The sequence below is a fragment of the Eublepharis macularius genome, chromosome 6 (genome assembly GCF_028583425.1).
Source record: "Eublepharis macularius isolate TG4126 chromosome 6, MPM_Emac_v1.0, whole genome shotgun sequence".
Classification (NCBI taxonomy): domain Eukaryota; kingdom Metazoa; phylum Chordata; class Lepidosauria; order Squamata; family Eublepharidae; genus Eublepharis; species Eublepharis macularius.
Genome location: NC_072795.1, coordinates 87,143,292 through 87,162,492, shown reverse-complemented (window position 1 = coordinate 87,162,492; position 19,201 = coordinate 87,143,292). Strand labels below are relative to the sequence as shown.

Below are 19,201 nucleotides of genomic sequence, written 5' to 3'. Positions count from 1 at the left end.
CAAGTTCTTTGAAGTTTTTATTTTTAAGAGAAAGAACAGAACAAACAAGAGTAATATCATGGGGGCAGGAATACTGTAATGTCATTGTTACAAATTTTTTTCAATGACCTTGACAGAGCCACAGGTGTAGTATTACCCATGCTATAAACTACACCTCAAAACCTGTGCATGTAGCTATTCAAAGCAAAGCGGAGGTGTGAGGTGTAAGGTTGTCTGATTACCAAGTTACATGCAGCTGTGTAAATATCCGCAGTGGCCTGGGAAAACTGACATCTACTTCATCCTCTAACACAGCCTTAGTGTATTTAATATGAAGTTCTGAAAGTGTGGAAAGGGCTGTGCATGATTCAAGCTTCTGCAATCACATTTCTCAAAGGCAGGATTTGGTACTGTATCAAGCAACAAGATGTTGCACATTGATTTGAAAACAAACATAGCAAGGATTTGGAGTCATTTTTTTCTTTATAGGAATGCCTGCTGTGAGCAACAGAAAGATACCTTAAGGGTAAACTGGTGATAACCCCTTGCTTTGTCTGTTGTTTGGTTCTGGGAGCTATAAGTGCAATGCTTTCCATAGTTACCTTAACTCCTTTTGAAGTACAAGTAGAGGATCTGCTCACAGTGTAAGCTACAAGATTGATATATTTAGATCTATATCCAGAGGAGTTAGCCATGTTAGTCTGTAGTAGCAAAATCAAAAAGAGTCCAGTAGCACCTTTAAGACTAACCAATTTTATTGTAGCAAAAGCTTATGCTACAATAAAATTGGTTAGTCTTAAAGGTGCTACTGGACTCTTTTTGATTTAGATCTATAAACACACATGAGAACTTTGAAGCTCTTTTCACGCATTAGCTTAACACAGAAGTCCTATGAACCAGCTGCCATCTACACTTTATAACAGGAAAGCATGTTCTTTGGTTTCATATTGACTAATTTGTTGTAGACTAAACTGCAGACACTTCACTAATGGGTCAATCCAAACAATTTTATTTTGTTCATGCTCAGTAATAGGCTGACTGATAGTTGGATTAGATGTTTGCCATTGATCAGTTTTTCTCTTCCTTTCTCTAAAATGTGGCTCTCTTACATGACTCATTTGGATTTTTTGCAGAAATCTCTGTCTGGGTTGCATCTGCTCTCCACTTGTTGCATTCTGTTGCCTAAATTGAATAGATTGAACTATACAAAATTGATGTGTTGATCAGCCTGCTGGGGATGGATCGGTATCACTTAATACCCCTGGTTCCTTTGAACTGTGTGAGCCTACGAACATTTTTTTCTAAGTGGCTTCATGAAATTTGCCTGGACAATTGAGTTTTCTTCTGGAAACAGTGTCATACTCTTCACCCAGGGATTCTGGATAATCCACAATGTGGTAAGAAGTGACATTTATTTAACTATGCATTCCCAGAATATATAAACAAATAGCAGTATTGTGGCAACTTAAAAGGCTAACGTATACTTGTCTAGCATGAACTTTGTGGATTAGTTTATGTTAGAATTAAACATTTGTTTTCCTTTAAGGTGCCACAGATTTTTGGTGCAACAGACTAACATGGGAAACTTCCCCAGGATGCAGTAAATTCAATTATCCTCATTAGAGGACAGTCAGGAGGAAATGTTAACCATGTGACAGTGACAGATAAGTCAAATTATTATATGACTTTCTCTTGACAAAAATGAATATGAGAAATTGCTTTCAATATGGTTCCATACAGTGATATATAGGATTGAACATGCCAAACATAAAATTTTTCCAGATAGATTTATTTTGTTAAGTCAGAGAAAATTAATCAAGATGATTTACAGCAAAAAAGTTTTCTCAGGGCCAAACTACAAGTGACGAATGACACTTGAATGGCAAGTGTATTCCTCCCTGTTCACTTGCCCACCACTTGCTCTCCACTCAATCCACATGCCGTTCAAGTGTCATTCGTCACTTGTAGCTTGGCCCTCAGTCTTTCATACTGAGTCAAAAAATAGATTTTAAAGGAATGACAAGGCGGGATAAAGGATCATTTTCTAGTATTGCACAGTGATAATATCTTTTTACATTGGTGAATATGTACTTCTGTAATTCAATAAAGGAGCAACATGCCATATTATAGAATTTTTTTTCATTGTAGTTGGTAGGAATTCCTAGGAATCACACTGAAATTGCCAGGTTTCATTTCCTCAGGTTACTTAAGCTTAAACGGCTCAGTCAAGAACTTGAACATGTTCATAATCAAAGCTTGTTTCCCTCTTATGCCTACTTTGGCAGCCCTTGTAGCATCGAGACTGATAATCAGTTTTGGAGCACACCAGAATCTTGCATTGCATGTAAACTCTAGGTCTGTTGGAAAAGGATTTAAATGTACACTGGATAGTTCTTCTGTTTCTTGAATAATAACAGGCGAAAGTAGACACACGCGAGCACCTGAAAGAAAAAGAATAAGCATTTTTTCTTTGTTATCTATTGTACAAAACCAAGAAACTGTATTATGTTATTTCTGCTATATTGATAATGATTTGGACATGACTTTGGTGGGTTTTCTTTATATGCCAATACAAATTGATAGATTTGGAAATAAATCCAGAAAGAACATTATAGGAAGAACAAGGCTTTGTGAATAAGAACTTTTTGAAAAGTATCTATTAAAATTTATACAAAAGACAGCTCCCTGGGGTAATGATTTGCTATATATAAGTTTATTTTGTCTTCCTCTAAAATTGTATGTTATTTTATTGTGTTATTGTGTTTTATAATTCATTTTAGGTACTCAGGAACTCATAAATCTAAATGAGTGAATGAATAAACAACTTTGAGATTTACCAAGGCAAATAAAACCATAATCCCTATGTGGCATTTTTGTTGCTTGCCACAGGAAATAAAAATGGATTATGTGGAGTTGTTCAAGTACTTGCCACATCATAATGCACAGCTGGTGGGCTATGTTTAGTTTAGAGGATCACATATTCTGTTGTCCAATTTTAGAGTTATTTCCATTTGAATCTGGATATTTTGTTCAGTGCTACAAAGTTAATATCCTACTGGGAAGGTCTATGACATCATGTTGCCAAGCTATGCAATTTCCTTCAAGGGGACTGAAATTGACTCTCACCCCCTACCCCAATAAGCATAATACAGAATTAAAGTATTTTTGTAGTTTTATATTTTATTTCATTAATTATATTATATAATTCTTAGCATATTCATTCATTCATTCATTCATTCTACTTCATTTATACCTCATCTTTCTCCCTAATGGGGACCCAAAGTGGCTTACATCATTCTCCTCCCCTCCATCTTTTCCTCACAACAAACCCTGTGAGGTGGATTAAGCTGAGATTGTGACTGGCCCAAGTTCACACAGCAAATTTCCAAGGCAGAACAGGGAATTGAACCTAGGTCACCCAGATCCTAGTCCATCCCTCTAGCCATTACACCACCACACTATGTTTATATGTAGAAAAAGTGCTTAGTCACAGAACGGTGCTTGGGGTGTACTGACAGTGAATGAGAAGGAGCTTCAAAGTTGCTCTGTTCAGTCTGATTAGCTGCCACCTCCAAGGAGAATATATAGTTTACATACTTTCCCTTCCTAATGTTTAACTTGTTGTAGTGAGTTCTCTGGAAGCTGGAGTTATGAAGCATGGTCAGAGATACAGATGCAAGAATGAAGGACACTGGAGCACATGGGTATGAATAAATATGTTGCTGTGGTCTCAGAGAACTGAGATACTGAAGCAATCCAGAACAAAAGATGGTATAAACCAAGCAGGGCCAACTAGAAAAGGATGTGCGTGTTGCAGATATGTTTGGTACTAAGTGAGACAGTAAAATGATAGCTGTGAAAAACTTAAGTGAACTAGCAGGATTGATCCAGAAGAACAACCGGGAAGGAAGAAGAAAGTACAAATAAAATTTATCTGCTTTGGGTAAAATATTTAAATAAAAAATGAAAGTGACATGCTATAAAAGGTGCAGGAAAATATTATGAAATTAGGAATAATTTTTCTTTTTGACTTACCCATCCATTGCTAAATAACGTACATTAGTTGTAAAGTTATTCGGATCATAAGAAACCCTACAAAGTTCTAAGAATAACACCACATCGTTAGAATTAGTAGTGACAGTGACTGTGGTATATGAATTCTCATTTGAATGAACAAAGTAGGCCAAGTGGCGTGAAACTGGAGATGAGTAGAATAAAAATTTCAATTGTAACCAGCCATTGACCACATATGTTTCTTCTTTTGTTTGTTGGTTTATTTTGCAGATAAGACGAATCTCAGTAATTCTCATCCTTCCTTCATTCATTCCAGAGCAGCTGACAGTGTTCCAGTAGTTAATTACATTCCCAGTTCTCTGATAAAAATTAGAGAAATCATATAGGTATGTTTTTTTAAGCAAAGAAAAAAAAATAGTTAACTGTATTGCCTTTTACCAAATAGGCAGGTTACAGTACAGTCCTGAACTGCTACACTTTTCAAAGTCCATTGAAGCCATTGGTCTTAGAATGGTGTAAGTCTGTTTTGAATTACACCATATTCTAGTATTGGTAAAACTAAATGGTTTTCATTTCACCAGTCTGATATATCTTTTATTGTGCTTCTGGCCAAGAATAATGATTTGAAACTTTGACATATGGGCTTTTGTGGTGGGGTGGGGTGAGTGTGGGTGCAATGACCTAGTTTAAATATTTTCAGAAAATTCAAGTCTTTACACTTTCCCATTGTCTAGCAATCAAAGTGTGGATAATACAGCAAAGATTCTGTGAAACTTTTAACACTGTAAATACAGCTCATTTGGGCTCTTTATTTTTTAGAAGCCATTCCACATCTGCTGTGTGGCTGTGGAGAACCTGAGTTGTGTCTAGGGAACCAACTCTTTAAAACATGAACTTTGTTTTGCCTTTAGATACACTAAGTTGATGTTCAGTTGTATAGTGCTGAGCGGGATTGTGGTGGTGGTGGTGTTTTGTATGCTGAATGTAAATCTTGAATTGTGCTCATACTCAGCTGGGTTATTCCTTGGAACCTGTTTCTTTGTGCACTGTACCAGCAACAGAACATATACAAGAGTAACAATACAGAGACGAGAGTCTCTCATGAAGAATGAAAAGGTCTGATGTTTTCAGGAAGATACTCAGCTACAGCTAGTCAGTGCACATCTAGCATTAAGAGGTAGTTACTTCAAGAGAAAATGATGTGCAGGCATATTTGAGACCCATCACTCCTCATTTTACAAATTAAGTACAGACAACATGCAAGCATATCCTTTGTTCCTAGGATCTATTAACTGTATTTACTTCTGGATTAATCACTATTGAATAAATAATGAGCAGCTTTGGCTGACACATTGTACCCAATGTATGGTAAAATTTTCCTTACTACTTGGGATTATCCTGAAGTGGTTATATCTTTATACCATGGAGGGTTAGAATGGGGTCTGTATATGCCATATTATTCCCTAGTTATGTTTTCAGATATGTTTACTTTAATTCTTGAATAAAAGTTATCAAACCATTAGTGGTATTTTCAGATATTCTGTTTCTTACCTCTTCTCTTGTCCCATAGGTGTTATATGAAATTGAGATTATAGCATTGTCTTCTGTAAGCTGATATCTAAAACGCTGGTTATTCAAGTACAAATTTGTTGGAGAACAACCTTTTGAACGAATATATGCTTTGCTAATAACTGCCACCATTCTTTCTGGCCAACAGGTCAATGTAACTGGGTGGGGGAAAAAAACTGTTATTAGGAAATGTAAGCAAAGAATACAGAATTGTAACTGAGATGTTGAGTATATACATGTATGCTCACCAATTTAAACATTACAGTATATTAAATTTCCCATTACATATTTTCAATATAACTGTCTGATTAATTTATAAAGGTTTTAAATTCTAATTATTTATTGGATAGTCCTCCTGATACTGTTTTATTGTATTATATGAGCTGTCCTGAAAGATGTTGAGGCCACAAAACAGTACGAAGATCTAAAAATTGTGTTATTGAATCATTGAAGGCAAATCCTGTTATTCAAACTGCAAGGTTATTCACATTTTCCAGTGTATCCTCCATGCCTCATGTCGGTGTAATCTGAGGTAAATAGCATGTATTCTTGCCTAGGTGAATCCTTGTTTCCACATACCTGACTGTCACTGACATGCTGTCATCTAAAGCTACTGAATATTGCATTACTAAGTAGTTGGAACTGATTGGAACAACTTGTTCTTATGTAAAGATTTCCTGTCTGTGCTCCTTATTTCTACCTCAGCAGGGATCGGAAACACTATCAAGAAGGAGCTGAGGACTTTTTAGGAAAGCTTGATCACCAGCTCCTCTCTTTTTAGAACTGGGTGGTTCTTCAAAGATACACATACTGCATTTGCCCCTCCCCTGACAGTTTTTTGATTTAGTTCTTATTTTAGGGGTATCAGGGAGTGGCTTTAAGGATGCAAAATTCCAGTGGACTCTGGGGATCTCGAGAACTGGGCAAAGGGCCATTGGGGAGATAGCATCAGCTTACCTGTTCTAATTGAGCATTTGAGTGTATACTTGTGAATGAGGGGGACAAAGGGAATATTTGGGGGTCTGTGGTGGCAGCCCCTGCAGACATTTGCCATGAAGATTTTGGAAACTGAATATCAGTCTGTTCATGAAGGCACCTCCTTTTTCGTAGACAGAAGCAGCTGCAGATACCCAAAAAAGACAGACAAGTTCTGTGGGACAGGTCCTTTCCTATTCATTTCCAGCAACTGTCTTGTTCTTGACAGGACAGTTCAAGCCAATAGGAGGAACTATGTCACCTTTTTCACAATTCCTCACAGCCTCAAGCAGCAGTGAACAGAGTGGGGCTGGAACTCCTATTGCTGTGATTTTTATAAATGGATTCTATAAACATGCCTAACGATAGGTTTTGAGTTAATGCCATTTTGCCACTGAAGAAAGAATTTGATGTACAAAAACACTGATGGGATGTCACAGACTCCCCAGAGTAAGCTCCACTTAGCTGTTGTTCAAGTAAACATTTTATTGTGTATTCATAATAGTCATCATCATAATAAAGAACAACAAAATTACCAGGATTGGAAGATGCTTCAGTATTAACTGCAGGAGCTGCTAAGACAAAAAGAAATACTGTTTTTGTGGACCTAAAGGTAAAGGGAGGTTGTGTAAACAACCCCAATCTCATATGATGTCAAACCACAGTTTTGCATTACATGTGAATGAGGTCTAAAGAAATTGTTAGAGGTGATACAGGGAGAGAAAGAGAGGTGGAGTCACCACTTAGTCTCTTGTAATATGACCCAAACCCCAGTTGACTGTCTTTCTTGCATCTGTTTTTCTTTAGGACATATGGAATACTGTGCTGTCAAAATTATAGTAGCATTGCAATAAAAGGGGCATTGGAATTTGGGTAGAAGGTAATAGGCAAGGGGGATTGCCCCCCCCCCCCCCGGAATGAAGAGACAGACACAAGGCTTGGGTACTAAAGGGCCACTTTATTAATTAACACAAGGTAACTATAACCATAGCTACAGCAAGGGTATCACTAGTGGTACAGGTCAGGTTCAAGGGAGTCACCCTGGACCTCCTCTCTGACCTGTCTGGGAGAGTCATCCACTGCCCCAGGTGCAAGCCATCCATGTGCATGCCTGTACCCCAGTCCAGCCAGGTGAATGGTTTCCCCCCTTAAAGCTCTTAGGACCCCAAGTCCTGGAACTTGCGGGCACGACTTGTACAGGAGGTCCCACAGGCAGTCTGCTCTCTCAGCGGGCAGTTGTGAAGCATGCCAGCTGATCCCTGACAGACCTCAATTCCACACCAATGGGGATGTACCACCGAGTGCTCACTGGCCCACTCTGTCTACCCAGTCTAACCTACCACTATTTCAGCTCCCCTTCACCAATTACCACAACTCATAAATAATACAAGGTAGGTGAAAAACACCCCTTCCTAAGAGCCAATGTAGGGGAAAAAAATCTTCCTGGCCCTGGCAACCAGTGACCAGCCAATCCTGCATTGCTGTAGGGTGTAGTGGGTGAGCCAAACATGCTGAGCTGTCTGCAAGACTCGAAGAGGCAGAGCCACTTTATATAAGGCTTGGCTCCACTTCCCTGGAAGGCCAGGATGCTTGGGAAGAGAATGCCTGCCTCCCCCTCCGATGGGGGTGGGGCAAAGCCTAGTCTCTAGCCTGAGCATGCTCTGCGCACAGCCGGGAGTACTGTATTGTACCTTTTCAACACATTTGTCTACCACAGTGGTTGTAACTAGAGGTGGGCATGAACTGAATTACGAACCAAAACTCGGCACGAACCAAGCTGTTTCGGTATTTGTGAACCCGCGGTTCATGGGACCCCATTTTCCACGAACTGTCATAACTTTTTATGCAGGTTTGTAGGCTCATATTTGGTTCGTGAAGCCAGACAGCAAGGCACCGATCCATTAATTCCCTAGACAATGAGGGGATGAACGTCTGCAGACCTTCTGCAGCCATGGAAACACCAATCTTAGCCCTCAAAACCTTGATAGGCAGCTCTCCCTGCCAACCAGAGAACTCCCATTCTGCTCTATGAGAGCAAGGAGTACATAACACCCTGTTTTCAGCTGCATGGTTTCACTTTTCAGCAAGCAGGAAGGGAGGGAGGAAGTGCTGTTGGGAGCTGAAGTGAGAGAGGGTGGATTTTGGAGGTTTTTGGTGGAGTTGCTGCTTTAAAAGGGACTGATAAACAGCATCTTTTTTATTTAGAGCACCTGTTCTGGCTGGGAAGGCATCTGGGTGCTGGGTTAGGGTATTTTCCCCCCACCCCACCCCAGTCTCAGGGCCACTGCTTAGCTCTGTGGCCAAGCTCAGTGGGTTTTTCGACTGAGGACTCACAGTACTTTCTTTTATTTTCTTGGTTAATCATTCTTATTTTGTGCACCTGTCCTGCCTGGGAAGGTGTTGGGGGCCTTTTTCTCCCATCCCAGTCTCAGGGCCAACTGCCAGGCTCTGGGGCCAAGCTTAGTGGTTTCCTCAGCTGAGGGCCTCTCTTATTAGTTCCATGAGAGTTAGAGTGAGGGGCAAAGGTGGTTGTGGGGGGAAGAAGTCCCAAGTTTGTCCTGCTGGCCCACCAGTGTCCCAGAAATAGTGGGGAGGTCTCTGAGCCTCTTTTTCAATATTTGTTTGTGGGGATGGAGGAGGAGGCAGAAGAGTTGTCAGCGTTTCAAAGAATAGCAACTGCTAAAACTTTTTCAGGAGGACGAGGAGGAGGGATCTCAGGGTGCATTGGGTTTTTTGGGAGAAACATCCAGCTCCTCCACATCCCAACCTCTTGGGGCTGCCCCTGCCTGCAGTCTACCCCTCATTCCGTCCTCCCAGCCCAGCCACACATGTCCCAGTACCCATTTCAGGCCCACCCTTTGGCAGCACTTCCTAATGCTCCCCAACAAGGGTTAGGCCTGCAATGTCCTGGTGTGTACAGGCTCGGACCTGAAGTACCTGTCATCCACCATCCTCTGCAGGCATCTGCAGAGGCACTACCTGTTGCCTCCAAAGCAAGGAGAACTGTCCAGCGGGGGGACAAAGAGGGTTTCTGAGCAGAAAGAAGGGGAGGGGAATGGGAGTCCACCCAAAGGAAGAAGACTCGCACTCATACTGAGATTGCTGTGGATGGGAGTGGAACTTCCAGTCAGACTACCCTTCAGGAGATCTGTGGAGCATGCTCATCCATTAGAACTCCACCTACGCCATGATGGCTTGTCTGTTGGCGCAAAGAAATGTGGTGCAGGATATCATGTCCTCTGTGCCCATTTCACAGCAGGGAGTTCAGCATTAGCTCCACGGACTGACTAGCCCTCTCCCAAATGGTCCATGTCCTGAAGCCATTTCAGGAAACCATTGACCTCCTCTGCTCCTACATGGCCAGCCTGGGGCAAGCCATCCCCCTGATCCATGGGCTAGACCAGGCACTGGCCAAAGAACTGGAATGGGGGAAGCCCTTCTCCTCAGGGTCAAGGACTTGGTGAGGAGGTTGCAGGCAGACATGGCCACTTGCTTACATTCTCTCTGCCAAGAGGGGGGGGGTGTACAAACTGGTCTGCACCTGTGACCTCCGTATAAAGGTCAGCAGCATCGTGAGCAATCCTGAGCTCCAGCTATGGATGCAGGACCTCCACAGAGAGGTTCGCAGGTTCCAGGCAAAATGATCTGGCCAGGGGGAAGAGGGCATGGAAGAGGGATTCTTGGTGGCTGCAGAGGAGGAGGAGGTGGATCAGTCCAGTGCCCCAGGCCATGCGATAACACCCAACAAGGCCCCTCTATTGGTCCTCAGCGGTGAGCTGAGAAGTTGGTGGCATTGGGGAGCCCATGCATGCCTTTGAGGAGGACTCAACGGAGGTGATGGTGCGAGGCCCCCCAGCCCCCTGACTGCAATCCCCTGGAGTACTGGGCATGCAAAGCTGCCATCTTGACAGACTTGTCATCTGTGGCCATGAAGTTCCTCTCCTGCCCCTCCCCCAGTGTCCAGAGTGAGTGGGTATTCTACTACCTGGGAGACCTGCTCTGTTCCTGCCGCTCATGCCTGGACCCGTCCCTGGTGGATCAATTGGCCTTCATAAAGGTCAACCTTCCCCTGCTGGGCTACCCATCACCAGAGAAGATCCAGGTTCTCCCACACTGGAAGTTAACTTTGCCCCCCACCAAGAGCTGTCTGGGGGGGATCATGGCTCTGACCCTACCCCAGTCTCTTGGTCACTGCCAGGCTCAGGTGCTCCTCATTATGGAATACAATGCTGTTCCCTCAAGGTCTCCTTCCCCCCAAGATTAGCTCCCCTCATGGATTGCGTCTGTCCTTTCCTATCCAAGAATATCCTGTCTCCCCAAAGAACATTTTCCTTCCCCCAAGATTAACCTCTTCTCATAGATTGTCTCTGTCCTCCTGTCCTTTAAAAGAATATTCCTGTGTCCCCAAGAACATCTCTTTGACTGGGGGAGGGTGCCAAGGGGGGGCTATAAAGGTGGGCAGTGACAAGGAGCCAGTGATTAGTAGTTGGGAATGAGTGAGTTGGAGAGACAAGAGAGTGTGACCAGAGTCCCAACAGAGGAAGAGAGGGATCCAGGGTGTCTCTAACCCTCCTCCCCCCTCCATATTGGAGGCTTTCCTTGAGCCCTAGCTACTGCCCAGGCCAAACCGGAGGGCATGCCACCCCTGGTCAAGAGCCAGACACAAGTCAATTGGCATTCATGGCTGGGTCCCATTATATCTAATGGAACTTTTTTAGGGGCACCCACTTGGGGGTGTATAACTTGGACATCCGAAATGCAATCTTCGCCATACTTGGAGGATGGCTGGAGGAGAGCCTGCTGACGAGTCCCTGTGAGTTTTGCATCTCTGATTGTGAAGGGGGCTGTTCTAGGGCCTCAGGAAGTGACAAACTCCAAACTGAACAAATTGGTTCATGAACTAGGGCAAGTTTGTGAAAGTTCGTGGTTTGTGGTTCATGAAACACAACGAACCATGAACTGCATGGTTTGGATTTTTCCCATTTCATGCCCATCTCTAGTTGTAACCAAAGCCTCTCTGCATGATAATCGCTGATTGTAGACTTACATTTTGAGATCAGGCTTTGATAAAGAAAACCCTATGAAATGCAAATATTATGAAACAAATATGTACCTGTTATGGTTTGCATTGTTGTGGCAAGTAAGGTGGCTAGAAAGAGCAAATGAAAACAAAAACCAAGTCAAAATTCTTTACAGTACTGACTGTCTTCCATGAACTAGAAACTACCAAGTTAATTTTAAAAAATGGTAAATGTGAGTTTCAGCCTGAAGACTTACCAGAAGTAATGGTCATTTCCGTTTTGAGTAAAGTTGTTAATGCTGGATAAAAGAATGCAGTGAAAAGCAATTTAAAATGTTGATCTTAAGAGCGAATAAAGAACTTGTGCAAATAAAGAACTTTGTCAGTAATCACAAAATACATGTATGCAATATTTTTATGTTTATCCAGAATTCTTTATTACTTTCTCTTGGCAATATTTGCCAGCATCATTTGTGCATGCAGACAAACCACCACTATCACCTTGTTCTGTCTCTATGCCCTCATTAGGAAAAAAACTGTCTGCCTTGCAAAAGTGAAACCAAAAGAGGCAGAGACTGCAGTAATGAAAGAAAACAGAAAATAGCGAAAGAAAATCATTATAGGCTGTTTAGATAGGCTGTTTCATTTTCATATTAATTACAATATTTAAAAACATCCCATTTTTGTATTTTTTGTAATTAATAATGAAAGAAATGCACAAATCTAGAACACTCTGATGCTGATTATTATTCATATAGAGGATTTAGTCAATTGTGTTTCCTTTTTCATTTTTTTTAAAAAAAGGCCTAATCCTTTTCTAATTTTGTATATTTGTTAGAAGTTTCTTCTTTAATAAATAATCCTTGTTTGAATACCATTTAGTCTTTCTCACGTTGGCCGTCGTCACACGGGCTTTTATTTAGCGCTAAAATGGCGCTATTTCCTAGCAAACACCCACCTTATTCCAACACTGTAGCGATTTTCTCTCTTCTGCTTTGTGCTTGATAGTCGCGCTATTTTGTGCCTCAGTGTGAATGCCTCACATCGATGTATTTCGCCTCGCAACGTCCTATGCCCTCCCTTCAATCCCAGAATCCATTTCTTCCTGCGACTCCCCCTTTTTTAATTTTATTATGTCCTTATAACGCCATAATGACATAACACAATGCAAACTTTCTGCTGAAGTAAAAATGACTCAATCGCCATGGCAGAGTCTTCAGCGATGGGGATCACGTCAGACAGGGAGTTTTCTGCGGGCAAAGGGCTATTTATATAATTTCAAAGTTGGAAAAACAAAAGGATCGTAATGTTTTGCTCTAACGGAATGTTTATATGCTGTTATTCCGTTATAGAGGAATTAAACGCCAGAATAATAAAAAAAGGGGGGGGGGGAGGAGCTGCTTCTGCGTGGTTAGAGAGAACAGAACAGAGTGCTTCGGTGTGGACAGCTGGTGGCGCGAAGAGCCGTTAGGTGACCCAAAGAAATGTTACTGTGCCGATAACAGGTAGGACGCTATATGCTGTAAATTTAACGGAAGAGATGCCCGTGTGACGACGGCCTTTATTGTACTTTGAACTATATTATTGTTATTCTGTGCAAATTCTTTAAAATTACTCTTAATATTTCATACCTGGAGGAGCATGGGAAGGTGGTTTCGTGGTAGATATCATGGTGGGTTCAATATCTACTGGAGTGGTGGGGAATGAAGTCGCATTAACTTTTTCTGGGGATATTATCAGGAACAGAAGGGAAAGGAAGAAAGAAATAAAATTAAAACTTTGAGACTTTTAAAAGACAAATTTTATCAAATTATACTTGGTGGTTTTATTTTTAAGTAAGTTCACAGATGCAGCAATACTCAGGGCTTTTTTTCAGCAGGAACGTGGGGGAACGGAGTTCCGGAACCTCTTGAAAATGGTCACATGGCTGGTGGCCCTGCCCCCTGATCTCCAGACAGAGGGGAGTTTAGAGTGCCCTCCGCGCTGCCGAGCGGTGTGGAGGGCAATCTAAACACCCCTCTGTCTGGAGATCAGGGGGCGGGGCCACCAGCCATGTGACCATTTTCTCCGAGGGCAACCCACTGAGTTCCACCACCTCTTTTCCCAGAAAAAAAGCCTTGGCAGTACTGATACTTCCACTGTAATTCGTCACTGCTGGAGAAATTACAGAGCTTTTGATATGGTATGCAAATACCAACTATAACCCCATAGGGCAGATTCTTAAGAAATGGGTCAGGTGATGCTGTTGAGGTTAAATTGTACTGTAACATCTTCAGTAAACATTTTAAAGCTATTTATTGAGAAATACTAGTGGTGTATTCAATACTGGTGTATTCAATAGAGAAATACTGAGAAGCTCAGAAATATAAAATGAATATATAATAATAATAACAACATTCAATTTATATACTGTCCTTCAGGACAACTTAATGCCCACTCAGAGTGGTTTACAAAGTATGTTATTATTATCCCCACAACAAACACCCTGTGAGGTGGGTGGTGCCGAGAAGTATTTTAATTGCAAGTTTAAAGTATGATATAAAAGGTTAATTCTTGAATACCTATGAAAGAATCGATATTATCAAAAATAATTGCAAATCGTGAGTCATACCTGGTGGAGTACATATTACACATATTTATAACAGTGTTCTTTAGGGTTGCTAGGCCCCTTACCCTGCTGGCAGGAGGAGGGGAGACCTGCCTCTCACCTCCTTCTTCCCCTTTTCATGTGTTTCTTGTGTGCGCTCTGCATGCACGGCCCCACAGCTGCACAATGACATCATTTCCAGCCATGTCACTTCCAGTGAGGTCACCGTGCAGGTGCAGAAATGTGTGCGTGCTTAATAGTGGGCTGATTTGGGCCTCAAATGAGCCTAATTCAGCCCATTTGGGACCCAAACTGGCCTGTGGAGAAGTGAAGGGGTGCTCTTAGGGCAGCGTGATGCTGTCAGTGATGTCGTTGCGCCATCCCAGGAGCATGCCCAGGAGGCCTGTTCCCGTGCCTTCCTCCCCTGCCAGCCAAGTAAGTGGAGGTGGGGGGGGGGGGCGGAGGTTGAAAGCAGGGGATCCCCCACCCCCATCGGGGGAATGGGATCCCTAGTGTGCTTATATACCTCTCTTCTAGACAGATTAGTGCCCCACTAAGAACAGCAAACAAAGTCAGTGCTATTATTATCCCCACAATGCAGCTGGGGAGCTAGGGCTAAGAGTAGTGGTTTACCCAAGGACACCTGAAGAGCTCATTGCAGTACTGGGATTCAAACCAGTAGAGTGCTGTCTTGCAGCCCAATCACTAAACCACTATGCTACAGCAACTGTCTTATATATGATGTATTATATGATGTATATGATGTATATTATTATATGTATTGTATAGGATGTATTTTAACAAAAAGAAATAAATCACATGAAGCTGTCTTATACTGAATCACATCACTGATCTATCAAAGTCAGTATTCTTGACTCTGACTCATAGCAGCTCTCCAGAATTTCAATGAAAGGTCTTTCCCATCACCTGCTACCTTATCCTTACAATGGGAGATAACATAGGTAGAATTTGGGACCTTGTGAATGGAAACCAGATGTTCTGCCACTAAGCCATGCACCCGACCTAAAATCAGATTGTTAGCATTATTATTGACTTATCTTTGTTTATTATTTATCAATAAAATTCTTACCCTGCCATTCTGCCCTCACAGGGCTACCAAGAATGCTAACAGATTTAAAACATACAAATTAAAATATCTTAAAAGTCATTAAAACAAATGCATAAATGCATCATTTAAACAATTTAAAACCAGATAAGAACAACAGTTAAAAATGTTGTAGAGAGAGGAAGGATCCCTAAAGGAATTCCAAGCGAAGCAAAAAAGACATTACCTGCTGGAGGAAGACAGCAACATAAGGAGAAAGATGAATCTCCGTGGAGAGAGAGTCCCAGAATTTTGGTGCCACTACTAAGAAACCCCTCTCCTGGGCTGCCACACAACTAATATTGGAAGAGGAGGGCCTCCAAACATGACCACAGTGGTCAGGTAGGTACATAAGGAAATGTACATAGGCAGTCTTTCTAGAATGTTGGTTCCAAACCATATAGGGCTTATGTATTCATTCATTCAATACAGAACACAATATCCTGCTTCATAGGGGATATAGTAATTGGTACAAACCTCCTCACAATCAAGGTAAAACAAGTGCTTAGCATGGAACAGTGGAAATTACCTGCACAGATGACACCTGCATCTTCTTTGTGCTGACAGTTATGATTGAAAAATCCTTTATGATAACATTGGTCTAGATGGGTCTCATTCCCATAACAATCCACACCATCCAGAAGAATCCCTCCGCTGCCTTCTTCAAAATAAGCTTCCCCTGGAGCGGAGATGGCTGCACCACAGCCAGACTGTCTGCACACCACCTCTGCGTTCTCCACCTTCCAGTTGTCATCACAGACGGTATTCCAAGTTCCATTATAGAAAACCTCAACGCGACCTTCACAGCGATGCGTTCCACCAACCAAACGTGAGGGTAACAAATCTGTAAGACATACAACAATGCTCTTCCTATCTTTTTACAAGGGAGAGATTGCAAGGCATTGTGAAAGATGAGGAAATTTTCCCTAACCTTCTGTAGCCAAGGTCAGGGTATGTGAAGAGACTGAACCAGAGCAGTCCAGCTCAAAAAGGCCTATATTTTTTCCTCCCCCTCCTGATGCTGTTATGTAAAAGTTGATTATGGGGTTGGTGGATATGTGCCTGATGGTGCATGTCCTCTGACTCAAATTCCCCTCTCCAAGATACTATAAGCTCTTAAATGCCCTGCCTGCTAAAAAATCCTTGTGGATATTAGTTAGCTAGGAATTAAGGAGGAATTTTTCATTCATTAATCCTCCCAAAGGACCATTTTAAAGGGACCAGACACTCTTCTGGTTTACAGAGGTAGAGATTGCATCTGAGTAATAGTCTGATGGTTTTCTTTGCTTACCCCCTATTTCCATCCCTGCGTTAGGCTACGAGTGAAGTGGAAAAATGGAGCAAGCAGTCTGTTTCACTCCACTCTATTAACTACCAGCTTCAGCAAGAGCTCGTATGTGTAATCTGTGTTCATGCTGCCAAGTATAGTATGTATATATCATTCTGTTTTTGAAGAATTTCCATCTTTTGGAAGGAGGAGATACTAGGCTAGAACTGCTCTGTTTCCAACAGGATTGTTGAGTCAGCTGACAGAACAGGAAAGAGAAGGTGGCTTTCCGGGGCATTCTGGCTGAAAAAAAGCCCTGGTACCAGCATTTTTATTTATTTTTTAAAAAACAACCCTGAGTATATTAATGACTGATCTACATCAGTTATATCTCCCTGAATTAATGTTAATTGCTGCTAACAAGCAGCCTACCAAAGCTACTAGTTTTTTATGCAAACCTACCTGACTAAAAGCTTAGTCATCAATATCACCACTGGCATAGTTTATCCAGATCGGCACATTAAAAATACCAATGCCAAGAGGTCATAGGCCTCACCCCCTACCTGCTGCTCTGGCAACTAAGTGCTCCACTGATATTGTTCAATGACCAAAGGCAATACTTTTCCTGGCCCACCAGGCCAGTTGAACCAATGATACACTAGCTTGGGAACAGTGGGATGGTGAACTGATGAAGGGCAACTCCTTTTTGGAAAACATGCCTCAGTCCGACAGATCATGAACAATACAACAAAACAGATGTATTCAGGATCAGGACTGGAACAGAAAACGTAGACAAAGGAAGCTGACATAAAATGGGTTTGAGCGAATGCACAAGCAGGGAGTTAGATACAGTCAGGGCTTTTTTTCAGCAGGAACGTGATGGAACAGAGTTCCGGAACCTCTTGAAAATGGTCACATGGCTGGTGGCCCCGCCCCCTGATCTCCAGACAAAGGGGAGATTAGATTGCCCTCCGTGCCGCCAAGCAGCACGGAGGGCAATCTAAACTCCCCTCTGTCTGGAGATCAGGGGGCGGGGCCACCAGCCATGTGATAATTTTCTCCGAGGGCAACCCACTGAGTTCCACCACCTCTTTTCCCAGAAAAAAAGCCCTGGATACAGTACTGATTTTCACATTTTTTTTTTATCTGACAAAGACTTCTTTATGTAATTATTTTACTTCCTCAATTTCACATTGTGACAACTTCTTCTGAAGATATCTCCATATGTGATAGCTGATATTTACAGTATAAAATTAGATAAAAAGCTTTGCAATTACTGCTTGACAAATAAATATCAGAGTATATGGAGGTGAATGCGCAAGAAAAATGTGTCATATGGAACTGAGGGTATATGAAGCGCGTTAATTACTAGCCTACTGTGCTACACAAATGCTAATCTATATATATAAAGACAAGTGTCCTGACTGACTCATCAAGGCCCAGCCCAAACCCCTGGACCTAGAAGCATGAAATTTGGGAAGGACGTTCCTTTTGTGTCGTAGAGGCTCACTAAGAAGGGATTTTAAGACATTCACCCCCTAAAGGGGTAAAAAGGGTAAAATGTGTTTTCCCATAGGGATACAGCTTCCCTGTGTGGCTGGGAGGCTGCTCATCTCCCTTTCACCGCCAACTGCCAACTCAGCCACTCTGCCCTGAGGTCATTTGCATATGCGGCCTTGATTAGTCATCATCCCAACATTCTAAACAGTATGCAGGACACATGCAGTACTCAGGAGGACACATTCAATGACTCCCAGTCATTGAATGTGTCCTGTGGTAAAAATACACCTCCCCTCTAGGTTTGCCAATCTCCCTGTGGGGCCTGGCTTTCCTGTGTGGCTGGCAGGCAGATGGGTCAGCTGTGGAACTCTGTGTTCTGAGGTAAAAATTAGGTCAAGGAAACTGCAGACAGTTGAAGAAAGACAGTACAAGTCTTCTGAAAAGGGATTTTATATAAAAGTCAGTATGGCAGCTGAGTTTTTAAATGTTCATGGGTAGATGGTGCACGACCTTTCTAGGGGTAATTTCAATGTGAACCTCTCACATGAACCTGCCAAAGGGCCCACGATACCACCCCTCCCTCAGTCCAACTCAACCTCACACCTCTTGCAGCCATCACCTCTTACTGCTCCCAAGAAGCCTCCTGGCAGACGTAGTACAAGATATACCGATGCTAAAAGGAGAAAGCAACTTAGAGATGCAGCAAAGAATTATGCACATCATACTCCTGTGGTGCACTGAGCAGCAGTGGGCAAGTACCAGCAAGACCTGAGTCCAAGGGAAAGGTGACCGTCCCTGCAGGCCTGGGCACAGTAGTGATGAGTGATGACATTCAGTAGAAAAATAAGGTTGTTCATATTTTTCACTTTATTTCTAGCACTACAATATTTTCCTTTTAAAAATCTCTTCAATAAATGTTACATTTCGAAATTCACTTCATCAGTTTTAAGCATCAACATGCTCCATTTTATTCAAACACTGTGAAGCTCAGGTACTATGCTATTATACTACAAAACCAACTCAACCCGCCCCCCCAAACCAAAACGTTACTTACCCATAAATATTATAACTGGATTTAAAGTAATTAAATACCATAGTGAGGCACGGGCATCAAGCTAGGGATTACATATGCATGAAATAATCAGGCATAACACGAAGGGATGAAGCACCACTTAACAGAGAAGA

The 19,201-nt window shown here is 42.1% G+C and overlaps 1 protein-coding gene across 1 annotated transcript in view; it reads right to left on the bottom strand.

The window, feature by feature from the left end:
• Nucleotides 1–4,250: 4,250 nt before the first annotated feature.
• The window catches only part of LOC129331770 (deleted in malignant brain tumors 1 protein-like), a gene marked incomplete at its 3' end in the record, with an annotated part of 28,745 nt that continues 13,794 nt past the window's right edge, over nt 4,251–19,201 (bottom strand). Inside the window, exons 8-14 of the mRNA XM_054982275.1 lie at nt 15,779–16,093; nt 13,189–13,281; nt 11,815–11,856; nt 11,651–11,686; nt 7,074–7,109; nt 5,545–5,720; nt 4,251–4,352 (exon numbers count right to left, since the gene is read on the bottom strand). Coding sequence (XP_054838250.1) covers nt 4,251–4,352; nt 5,545–5,720; nt 7,074–7,109; nt 11,651–11,686; nt 11,815–11,856; nt 13,189–13,281; nt 15,779–16,093 — 800 coding nt within the window. The remainder of the gene's footprint in view (nt 4,353–5,544; nt 5,721–7,073; nt 7,110–11,650; nt 11,687–11,814; nt 11,857–13,188; nt 13,282–15,778; nt 16,094–19,201) is intronic.